We start from the raw sequence: 12477 nt of genomic DNA, 5'->3' as shown, positions 1-12477 counted from the left end.
TACCAGAAGAATTATGTGTTTGTTGTGCATTTCTTGTTGGTTTATATGGATAATGTATGCTTGGAAGTTGGAAGACAATACATATCTATCCTGATAACTGTTAAATTTTTTAATCGAATGATCTCAATAGGAGACATTCAAATTCAAAAAACGTGGTATAATTAACAAGCTAAGTTGACATATGATATGATCAGTTAATTGGTCTCTCCTTTACTAGATTGCTAATTTTATTTTTCTCGACTTTAAGTACTTTTGTATAACTTTTCAACTTTCACGAGGCTTATTTGTATAATTTATGTTAACTTTTGAGTTATTTACTGTAAATTTTGTTATCTTTTGTTTAACTAATAATGGTATAGTTAATCTTTTAATTGCTTTAGACAATCTGATACATAAATTTGCGCAAACAACAATCATAGTTTTGGCTAGTTGCTGATGAGATGTTGATGTTGAACTAATATAAATAAGAAATACATGGTAATACTCAGTCGTTGTGTCACCTAAAATGGTCCATATACTAGTCTACTAGGATACATGATGTATAACTACTTGCCACTTGCTACGGAACTAACTGCTCCTGGATCCTACCCAACTTGGTGTAAGAGATAATCAAATACCACCCTTCTATTAACAATTATATACTAGCTCACCAAACGAGTACTTAAATATTAGTATTGTTTTAATTGAGATGTGTAGAATTGAGGATCATGAAACGAAGAGAGCGTAGTTGGATGTATGATAGGCGTGAGGGACGCTTTCTCAAGACTGAGTTTGTGATTGGAGTTCGAGGTTTTATTGAATTCGCACAACAAAATCATAAATTCAAAGACGCTGATAAAATAAGATGTTCATGCTTTCGGTGTAATAACAAACGATTCTTTGATGTTGACATTGTTAGAGAACATCTTTATAAAAAAGGATTTTGTCATAACTATTTTGATTGGCTATGTCACAGGGAAACTGTTGACGAAACCCCATCGGAGCCATCAAATCCTTATCGAGACATGATTGTTGATGCTCTTGGACATAATGAAGAAAATCCAAACAATGAGCAAATAAATAATGTCCAAGAAGAGCCAAATGACGAAGCTAAGAAATTTTTTGAGCTCCTTAAAGCTGCCGATAGCCCGTTGTACGCAAGGAGCAAAGTATCTGTCTTGGAGATGGCATCAAGAATAATATCTTTGATGTGTGAGTACAATTTACCACACAGATGTGTTGATGGATTTGCATCTTTATTGAATGAAGTGATTCCAAATAACAACCAAATGAGTACAACGTTCTATGATACTAAGAAAGTTCTTAAAGGCTTACAACTCCCACATGAGAAGATACATGCATGTCGTAACGGTTGTATGCTATTTTGGAAAGGCGATGCACATTTAATGAAGTGTAGTTTATTATGTGAGTGTGATCGCTACAAGAAGACTCCTAAAGGCAAGCTTATTCCAGAAAAGGTCCTAACATATTTTCCTATCAAATCCCGATTGCAAAGGCTTTATGCGACAAAGAATATTTCAGAGAAAATGACATGGCATGCCAAAAAGCCTCGGGTTCCGGGTACTATAGAACATCCTAGTGATAGTGAGGCGTGGAAGCATTTTGATACCACTTTTCCTGATTTTGCCTTTGAGACACGTAATGTTCGATTAGGTTTGTGCACTGATGGCTTTTCACCCTTTGGTAAGTTCGGAGGACAATATTTTTGTTGGCCTGTAATTCTTACTCCATATAATTTGCCTCCATCAATGTGTATGAAAAAGCCTTTCATGTTCCTCTCTCTACTAGTTCCCGGTCCTAAGAATCCAAAGGGTAATTTAGATGTCTACATGCAACCATTAATTGAAGAGCTCAAACAATTGTGGGAGATTGGTGCTATGACTTATGATATTTCACATAAACAAAACTTCATGCTTCATGCAGCACTTCTGTGGACTGTAAGTGATTTTCCTGCATATAGTATGTTGTCTGGATGGGCTACTGCTGGAAAAAAGGCTTGTCCATATTGTATGGAAGAAACTAAGGCATTTTGGCTTGATAATGGCAATAAAGTCTCATGGTTTGATTGCCACAGGAAGTTTCTTCCACATGATCACCCTTTTCGTAAAAATAAAACAGCTTTTCGCAAAAACAAAGTGGAAAATGGCATGGTTCCAGCTATGATGTCCGGAGATGATATGTGGCAATGTGTGAAAGACTTGCCTAAAGCCACTGATGGCCCTGAAGCTCTTAATTAAAATCTTAAAGAAAGCTAAAAAGGGTTGGTTTAAACAAAGTTCTTTTTGGGAACTTCCTTATTGGAAAAATTTGCTTATTCGACACAATCTGGATGTCATGCACATTGAGAAAAACTTCTTTGATCAACTTATACACACAGTGATGGATGTGAAAGGCCAAACTTCGGACAATGTTAGTGCGAGAAAAGACTTGAAGTGTCTATGTAAGCGTCGACAGTTAGAGCTCACCTACGACGAACAGGGAAACGAAATCATGCCAAAAGCCCCTTTTGCACTTGACAAGGCTTAAAGGAAGGTCTTATGTGAATGGGTTCGTGACTTAAAGTTTCCGGATGGATATGCATCTGACTTGAGTAGATGTGTTGATCTTCGAACATTTAGGCTTTTTGGAATGAAAAGCCATGATTGTCGTGTCTTTATGGAGAGGTTACTACCGGTTGCTTTAAAAGAGTTGCTACCTTCGCATGTTTGGAAAGCAATTACTGAGATCAGTCAATTCTTTCGTGACTTATGTGCATCCACTATCCAAGTCGATGATATGGATTGTTTGGATAAAAATATAGCTGAAATTTTGTGCAAACTTGAAAAGATATTTCCTCCTGCATTCTTCAACTCGATGGAGCATTTTCCGTTCATTTGGCTTATGAAGCTAAGGTTGGTGGTCCAGTGCAATATAGGTGGATGTATCCCTTTGAAAGGTAACAAAGAAATTTTTAAGTAAAAAAACGTCTTTTAAGAATGGAGTTCTAATATGACAAAGTTTTCACAATCGATATCTACATGTTGATTTATTTGGGAGGTTTCTCAATCACTTAAAGCGTAAAGTTGTACAGAAGGCACGTGTGGAGGGTTCAATTTGCAATGCATACCTATGTGAGGAAATATCATATTTTTGTTCGAATTACTTCCAACCAGAAGTTGATACTAAAACAAGAGATTTGGGTAGAAATGTCACTTCAGTCATTGAGAACCATCATGATCCAAATGTTCCTGAGATGTTTAGAGTGGATTGTGGGCGTACATCTACCAACGACCGTTTACGCTTCTTGCAAGATAAAGAGTATGATCGTGCACACCTTTATGTTCTTGCAAACAGTGGTATATTAAGCAAATATGAAAGGTAAATATGTTTTTCATGCCTAGTGATGTTTAACTAGTTAAAAACATCTCTAATCGTGCTTCGTCAATAATAATAGGATTTTCGAAAAACATATATTGGAGACACATCCACACATATCATTGGAGGAGATCTGGAGCAAATGTGAAGCTGAATATCCTAAATGGTTCAAAAACCATGTGAGTTTTTAATTAATAAAATATAAGTCTTAACTAAATGAAAGGTTTTTCTAACGCAAATTATGTAAATTTCTATAATATGAAATTAGGTACTACAGGAAGGGACTAACATCGATGTAGTTCATGCTCTTGCAATGGGCCCCGTTATACAAGTGAAGTCATGGAATCAGTTTTTCGTCAATGGATAAAATTTTCAAACACATGAGTATGGCAAACACAAATCAACTATGAACTATGGAGTGTGTGTCAAAAGTCACGAGGAAGTTAATTATTATGGCATTTTGGAGGAAGTAATTGAACTAGTTTACCATGGTCCATTGGAAGTCTACAATGTAAGTGCAAGAGACACTCAAGAGGGGGGGTGAATTGAGTGTTTGTCCGAATGTTGTAACTTTTTCGATTATAGTAAGAACAGTAAAAGAACAGTTCTCTAGCAGCGGAAATAAAAGCAATGAATAAACAACACAAGGATTTAATGAGGTTCGACTTCTAATAAGTCTACGTCCTCCACTCACTCACTCTTTTATTAATCAACTCAGAATAACAAAAGAATTACACTCAATCACTTATGCACATATGCACAAGATGATTCCCCAACCTCCACCTATGGAAGTTCGACTCAACCACCAACTATGATGGTCCAAATGAAGTTGATCCTTGATCAACTTCCCCAGCAAACTGAACTCAAAGAATGCTCAAATACAACCAGTTTTTCTCTCAAAAACAAACAGCCTTACACGCTTAGAATGAGAGTAATTTAAGATCTATGTGGTATTCAGGTTTATGCTTAGATTTGAGAGTTCAAGAGATGAAGTACTTTTGCTTGGAGTATTATGAAAATATGCGTGCAAAAGCTTAAGGTTTGTGTGCTAACAAAACTCCTTAAATAAGCCTTTTGGTAAGTAAATGTTTACATGATATTATGAGAGTATATTTTCCTTAGAAATATGGAAATTATTCCAAGGAAAATATACTCAGTATAATATCATATAACACACTTACCATAATTAAGAAATCTTGCTTACACAACAAACCATGCATCCGTGTATTTTGAAAATCAATTTTGCGCGGAAAATAAACTTTCCTAAAATACGAATGCATGAAGTAAAACCTTGAGGACTGGTTCAGATCTGTTCCCAGACTGTTTCAATCAACCAAGTTTTACTTGTGGTTGTGTATGACAAGTAACCGAGGTTCTTGTCATCCACAACTAGCTCATCTCTCTAGTTTCAAACCTTTATAGTGCATCCAAACCTTTATACCACTTACATTGCATCTAAGACTTAAAAGCTACAACTTGATCTTGGTCTTCATGCAATTCTTCAAGACTTGGCTTCACTAGCTTCGTCTTTATTCTATCCATTGAACTCGTACTTTGGCACCTACACATGTAAATAGAAACATGCATGCAATATAATAGTTCAATGTGGTTTGTCATCATTCAAAACTCAAAAATAGAACTTAACAAATTCCCCCTTTTTGATGATGACAAACCCTGAAGTTCCCCCTGCAATTAATATCATTAGTTTTGGAACTTTTTCGAACAAACTGAATTCTTAAGATAAGAACTCAAGGCACTGGTCTCGTACTGTTCCTGCAGATTAAGCATCATTTACAAGTACACCAGTTCACAACTAACTGACAGCAGTTTAAGAAAGAGTTTCTAAGTACCATTGGCAAATACTAATTAGACTCAGAGCTCTTAGACTTAAACATGCATTCGCAAGAAGAACATTAGTAGTTGTTCAGACTTATTTCTAAGTCATTAGGGTGAAAAGAAATAAAGTGTTTTGAATACACTCACTTCGAGACCACTTCTGGTCTGTCACCTTTAACAAGGCACTCAGCCTTGTTCTAGTTGCTGCAACACACACAGGTTGTAACATTTCACCTTAAGAGTATGTGAACTTCACTCCTGCTTACCCCTTTTGGCATCATCAAAATAGATCAAGGACCCAAACAAATTAACAAATAACAAAACACAACCAGTAGAAAAACTACCAATTATATGAAGTTCATGCTAAATAGGCAGCTCAAACAGCATTCTAGGGATGCTGATGCTACAGTGTTCCTGCAAAGTACCAAAAGCTACAAGTCCTAAATAAAAGTTATTACAGACCAGTAGTAGACCAAATTACAGAAGAGCAAATGTTTTTGTAATTTGGGAAGGGGGGTAACCAGATATAAAGTTCAAGAAAAGAGAGGGGTTAGCAACAAAATAGAATAAGAAGAAAAGAGAGGAAATCAATCAGCTCCAGAGTCGTTTTCAGTCCCATCATCTTCTTCCTCCTCAAGATTCTCTGAAGCATCTTCTGCATTTTCTTCCTCCTCCTCTTCTCCTTTCTCTTCCTCTCCTCTCTCTCTTCTCTTCTCTCCTCTTCTTCTTTCTCCCTCGGAAACCAGTTCATCATCATCTTCATCACCAGCAGCATTGGATGACTCTTCCTTTGCCTCAGAATCCTCTCTACCCTGAATACCAGCTTTGTCAAGGTGAACCTCAACTCTCCTGTAGGATTCCTGAAGGCAGTGCAAAGTTGAGTAACACTATTCAGCATATTCTGCATCATCTGGTTCTAGTCACTCAACTGCTTGACCAAGGCATAAGTAGCCTAAACTGATTTCGTACTGGTCCCTTCACCAACAGCAGCACCCTTTGCTTCACTTTTCATTTTTAGAACACCACCTGCATATGACATACCCTTCTGACCTATAATCTGATTCGTAAGATGAGACATGGTGCCATAGTCTCCCACCATACCAATTTTCCAATGAGTGAATACTAAGGTCAGCCATCCTCCATAGGGTAGTGCATGCTTAGCCTTCTCCACACAGCAGATCATGTGACCCAATATCATAGCAGGAGGTTGACTGGAATATGTTCCATGAGACAGTATATGAGAACACTATCCATCAACCGGACACTCATGCGGCCTTGTGCTCTGGGAAACACAATCTTTGAGGCTATTGTATGAAAGATCCTCATGATGGGCTCCCTTAAGTGGCCAATGGTGTATCCCTGCTTAGGGTCAGGTGGACCAGTGAACAACCTGGTCTGGATCTTTTCTGCTATGAGGCCTTTAACTGTGGGCCATATCTCCCTTGAGTACCCATCAAGTCCCTTGTTTGGGACTTTGAGAATGTCAGCCAAAACCTTCTCAGATAAATTAATGGGAGTGCCCTTAAAAAAGCAAAGTAGGACCCATCGTCCTTAGTATGCAGGTGTTCATAAAATTCCTCAACCAAAGGCATAAACACATCAAGTTCTTTGGCAAACACAGACCATTTCTGAAATTCTAAAGCTTCCTTAACCTCATGCAAGAATTTTTTATTAACCCAACTCTTTGCAACAGAAAAACCAACCAGAATAGACCTATCCCTCAAATCATACAAAGGCTCAGGAGTGATAGACTTACTTTTCTTGGGTTTAGAACCCTCTGCAGCAGCAATAGCAGGCAACTTCCTCTTTTTGTCGGCTGGGAACAGTTCTGGTTCTGGTTTCTGCACAATCTCCTTATCTTTGGAAGATGCAGCACCCTTCCTAGCAACCGTCTTTATCCTTGTGCCCTTGCTAGTAAGCCTTAACATCCTCCTTCTTAGGAACTTCCCCTCAACATTAGCACCTTCCTTCTTCTTTAATTTCTCCACAGGTTAGGGTGTGATTTTAGGGGTAGAGATTTTGGGCTTGGTGGTTTTATTGCTTTTTGTGGGATGGGTTTGGTAACCGTCTTCTCAACAGACTTAACCGCTTTTGATGGCGGTTTCTCTGGCAGCAACCTTCTTTGCCTTTTCAATACAACGTCCTCCTTCTCAACTTCTTCTTCCTCCATCTCCTGATTTTCCGGTTCAGACTCACCCACCGGCTCTGACTCCTTTTCAGATTCTGACTCCTCCAACTTCTCCGACTCCTCTGGCTTATACTCCTCAACCGGTTTTGGTGAGGGAGCCTTTGATTTTGGTGTGACAGGCTTTTTGGGAGTGGTGGTTTTTGTAACTTTGGGATTGGCGGTTTTGGTGATTTTGGCGGTTGATTTTGGAATAACCGCTTTTGTGGTGGTAGATTTTGTGGTGGATTTGGGTGCGCTTGTTTTTGTGGTTGCTGGCTTCTTGGAATTCCTTCGTATTGAAGGTTCTTCTTCCTCTTCTTCAACCTCTTCCTCCACCATCGGATCCTCCACTAGTTCAGCCACTTCCTTTGCTTTCTTAGTTGCAATTTCGGGAGATTCTTCAACCTCCTTCTCGACCAACCTAGTACTTCTTCTTTTTGACATGATGAGACTGAATTCCCTCTGTTTTTGAGCACTTGAGAACAGAAAAGAAATCTTTAATAATTTGTGTTTCAAGAATTCGTGAAAAAGAAGAAGTGAAAAAGTTAGGGATGAACGAGAATATAAACAGAGAAGAAAAAAAAATATCAGGAAAGTATGTGATCAAAGAGAATAAGAAGGAAATAAGGAAAGTATGATCACATGCAAGAATATATATAAGATGGCAAGTAATGATTAACCTCGCAAACTGCAGTTGCCTTAATTACAACCGTCACTTCATTTAATTTCTAATTTGAAATTTGAAAATATTCAGAAAATAACCGCCTCAAGAGTCTGGTTCCCAAGTGGTCTGCAACTGGTCTGTGCCAACTTACTTTTATTAAGACTTATGCTTAAGTACTCAAGTACTAAGATGATCAGTTCAGCATCGCATAAGAACTTAGTAAGCCCTAAAAAGCAAAAGGAGAAAAAAATGTACAAAAGAAAAAAAATATATACACAAATTGACATCATTTGACTAGCCAAAAGGACAAATCAAGACCTAAGAGCTCATTGTCTAATTTTAATCATACCCAACAAGGTACGAAGCTTGATGAACACTTCTCTGCTCAAAGGTTTTGTAAATATGTCAGCTAGTTGATCTTCTGACCTGCAAAACTCCAACTCAACATTACCTTTTTCAACATTGTCCCTTAGAAAATGATGCCTAATCTCAATATGCTTGGTTTTAGAATGCTGGACAGGATTTTTCAAACTATTGATTGCACTTGTGTTATCACATAAAATAGGAACACTTCCGAAACAGACCTCAAGATCCTTTAGCTGTGACTTTATCCACAAGAGTTGAGCACAGCACAAAGCAGCAGCAATGTACTCAGATTCAGCTGTGGATAGAGTTGCAGAATTATGTTTCTTAGATCCCCATGAAATGAGACAAGAACCTAAGAAGTGGGCCGTTCCAGAAGTACTCTTCATGTCCACAATAAAACCAGCAAAGTCAGCATCTGCGTATCCAATGAGGCTCATGCTGCTGCCCTTTGGATACCACAAACACAAATCATCAGTATCATTGAGATATCTAAGAATCCTTTTAACAGCCTTTAGGTGAGATTCTTTAGGGTTGCCTTTGAAATCTCGCACACAACCCTACTGAAAACACTATATCTGGCCTACTGGCTGTTAAGTAAAGCAGTGAGCCAATCATACCTCTGTATAGCGTGCCCTCAACATCCTTTCCCTTCTCATCAAGGCTCAATTTTGTAGAAGTTGGAATAGGTGTTTCATACACTAGTGGAAAAAACTGCTTTTGCTACTTATCAAATGCTCCGCTTGACTAATCAACCCGAGCATTTGTGAAAATTTTAATAAATAAATTCACAAATGCTTGGGTTGATTAGTCAAACGGAGCATTTGGTGTCAAATGCTTCGGTTGACTAGTCAACCCAAGCATTTAAACCCTCTCTCAATTCATGAAACCCCTCGCACTGTACGTACTAAAATGATTTTCGTCTGATCTCCTCATCAGTCATTCTCGTTCCCTCTCTTTAGTATGTTCTCTCCCTCCCAACTCCCTCGATCCCTCAAATGAAAACTCCGCCATCCCTCCCTCCCTCCTTATCAAGTATCTCTCGCCGCAGTTCAATTGGTTGCATCACAAAGCATTAGCCATTCGACCAATTTCTAATTGATGTTTCTTCAATCAACCTGTCAAACTTCAATCACCACCAATCGAGGAAGACGAACAGAGATTCCTCCGCAAGTTATCGCGCCGTCGTCTGCTAAGGGTATTATCTCGCCCTTTTCATTTTTTTCTTATTTGTCGACTTTTAGGGGTTTTTTGTTTCTCTTTTGCTTATTTTTCTGGATTCGGAAGTATCTGAATTTAGTTGTGTTGATGTAAAATCTGCTTCATTAAAGCATTCAAGTTCAATACTTGTGAAGTTTCCTTTAATTTGATTTTGAATTGGTTGAATTGGTTGATGTCCTCCCTCCGTCCCTTGCTCAATCCCATCGCCTAACTGAAATCCCAACACGTCTTCGCTCCCTCCGTCCCTTGCTCAATCCCGCCATTAACGGCACCGTCGAATCACAAGGCTTCGACCTCGCTCAATCCGTACCTGAATCTTCAACCTCCAAACGCATTCTGGTTTTATTTTCTCCTAATTTCTAGGTTTTTCTGAATTACTCGAGATAATACTAGGGTTTAATCTGATTAGATTGTTCGATCATATTTCTCTTAGTCGTCTTCTCCATTTCTAGGTTTCCTTGTCCTCCTCCATCATGTTTTAGATAGTTTTTAATGCCCTAGAAGCTTCGCCAGCGTTCAACACCCGACTCAGAAATCCCTAATTTCAATTTTAGTTTTTCTTCTTCTTTAGAAGCTACAGTTAATTTCTGATTTCTGATGGATAATGATCAAATTTTATGCAGGTCGAAAATGTCAAGGCTTTGCTTGAAGTGGAGGTTAAGAATCTCCAATCTTATTTTTATTTTCATTAACGCAATAAAGTAGCTATCTTATTTTTATTTTCATTAACACAATAGCAATAACAACAGCTAATTCTGTAATATGGCCTGGGTCCGTATGAGTATAATTAGTAACAGTGAGTTTGGATTTGTGGAGGCAGAGTGGGGTGTCGCTGCAGCAACAATAGTTGTTGTACAACCTGGGGGGTTGATCACAATGTGCAGTCTTTTCTGGAACCTAGAATTCCAGATTTTCTTGCTTTTCTCTTCAACTTTAGGTTCCCAGTCATACTATTGCAAAATGTTTTGGATCATTACATATGTTGTTTTAGATCTTCTACTCTATATCATTTTCTGACCAGAATTATGGAATGTATGGTGATGTGACAGACCGAAAGTGTAATATTTTTTTCGAGTCTTTTTCACTAATGCAAGTCTAAGGTGAACTGTTATGGTTGGTTCAAGACTTCGCTGCTGTAGTTTGTATTTGGTACTTCCTAATTGGTTGATAGAATGATAGTATATACCACTAGACGGATTGGATCTTTTACTAATTTTCCGGCATTTTGGATCTGTCATAGTCAGTTAGAATGTGATTGTGCTCCCTAGCAACATATGGCGAATGGTGTTCCGTTATGCCAGAGAGTAACATATTGCCTCAGTAACAGGGTAGATTACGAAATCCTTCTTCATGACTCTTAAGATTATAGGTGGAGAAGTGTTTGTAGAGAATTTACGTAATCACATGGATATTTTCCCTATTATTCTTAAGAAACCATGAGATGTAACTTCCTTATAGAACAGTTTAACTGTTGCACTTTTTCATTTTTTAGTTGTTTTCCAAATATATATGCAGTACCTTGTCAAAAGTCATGCCTAGGAGTTTCTTATTTCTTTGAAGTACTGGATAATGCATTGTACATAAACCATACATATCTTCAGTGCTCTATATATCTTCACTTTACCTATGTATCATGGTCACAAATTACAATAGCATATCAACCATGCTTTTGGATGACATGTCTGGTATAGGGACTATTGACAACCTAATTTTATTAGATTATGCACATTTCTCTTTGTTTGTGTGGAGGCTTGCTGATTGTCGAGGTCACAATGAGGGATTCTTAATGTCTTCTCCTTTTTCTTAAGTATGAGATTGCATCTTGGACACTTCAGGAAGGCTTATCTTTACATAGATATGAGATTGCGTCGGCTTTTCTTCCTTTGCCTGCAATATGTAGTATGCACGGCGTGAGAATCCGCCTCATGATTTGAAAGTGTAGTCTTCAATCTTCATGCTGATTTCTTGTTGGAACAACTTTACATAGCTTATAGTGTTTGCATAAGAACCTCCCCTCTTTAGATGGGAGTACCATTGAGAAGATGACCATGCTAGAGGTGTCAAAAAGTGGGCCGACCCACGGGTGAACCCGCATGCGACCCAGACCCAACCTGTTCCGAGCCGAGAGTGGTCGGTTGGAAAGCCGACCCCTTCCGACCCAGCATTCACTCATGCCCAGTTTAACCCGTGGAATTGGTAACCTAACCTGAATTGGGCCGACCCAGTTTGACCCGTGCCCAGTTGCACCCGGGAACAACGACCCAGACCCAACCTATTTCCGACCCGAAATAACCCGCACCCAACTTCACCCGCCAATGACCCAGTTAAACCCACCCAGTTATCACCCAACCCAGTTACCACCCAACCCAGTTGTGACCCAACCCAGCTATTACCGACCCAGTTGTGACCCAACCCACTTGTGACTCAACCCAGCTATTACCGACCCAGTTGTGACCCAACCCAGTTACGACCCAACCCAGTTACCACCCGACCCAAGTAAACCCGACCCAACACCATTCCGATCCAATACAACCCAACAATGAGTAAATGAGTACTTTTTTTGGTCAATGTATATATAATTTTTGAACAGAAAATATTCGTCACTTTTTTTGATCAAAGTAATTGACAAATATTATTTATCAAGACATAAATACATAATTAAGATGTCTATCATTTGTAACCACCGCATTTAAATTTGAAAACCCCAATATTCAACCCCCAAATTACTTCGTTATACATAATTGTAGTTTACAAAACTGATACATTGGGGTCATATTAATAGTTCAAAACTAATACATTGGAGTCATATTAATAGTTGTTCAAATATTAAGATTTAGGTTGAATTAGCGTGTTGTAAGATTTCAAGATAGTT

General features: G+C 38.4%; 1 protein-coding gene and 1 long non-coding RNA gene across 2 annotated transcripts; both read left to right on the top strand.

Annotated features, from left to right (window-relative positions):
* The first annotated feature begins 707 nt into the window (after positions 1-707).
* Positions 708-2237, top strand: LOC125491934 (uncharacterized). The gene has a single exon (XM_048634014.1). It carries the CDS (start codon positions 708-710, stop codon positions 2235-2237), a length of 1530 nt encoding a protein of 509 aa, XP_048489971.1.
* Positions 2238-9260: 7023 nt separating this feature from the next.
* LOC104897203 (uncharacterized) lies at positions 9261-10814 on the top strand. The gene is made up of 2 exons (XR_007268344.2): positions 9261-9582; positions 10229-10814. It is a non-coding gene; the product is annotated as an uncharacterized LOC104897203 (long non-coding RNA).
* The last annotated feature ends 1663 nt before the right edge of the window (positions 10815-12477 follow it).

Source organism: Beta vulgaris, chromosome 7 (genome assembly GCF_026745355.1).
Source record: "Beta vulgaris subsp. vulgaris cultivar EL10 chromosome 7, EL10.2, whole genome shotgun sequence".
Taxonomy (NCBI): Eukaryota; Viridiplantae; Streptophyta; class Magnoliopsida; order Caryophyllales; family Amaranthaceae; genus Beta; species Beta vulgaris.
The sequence above is the reverse complement of the archived record's forward strand: the minus strand, read 5'-3'. Positions and strand labels throughout refer to the sequence as shown.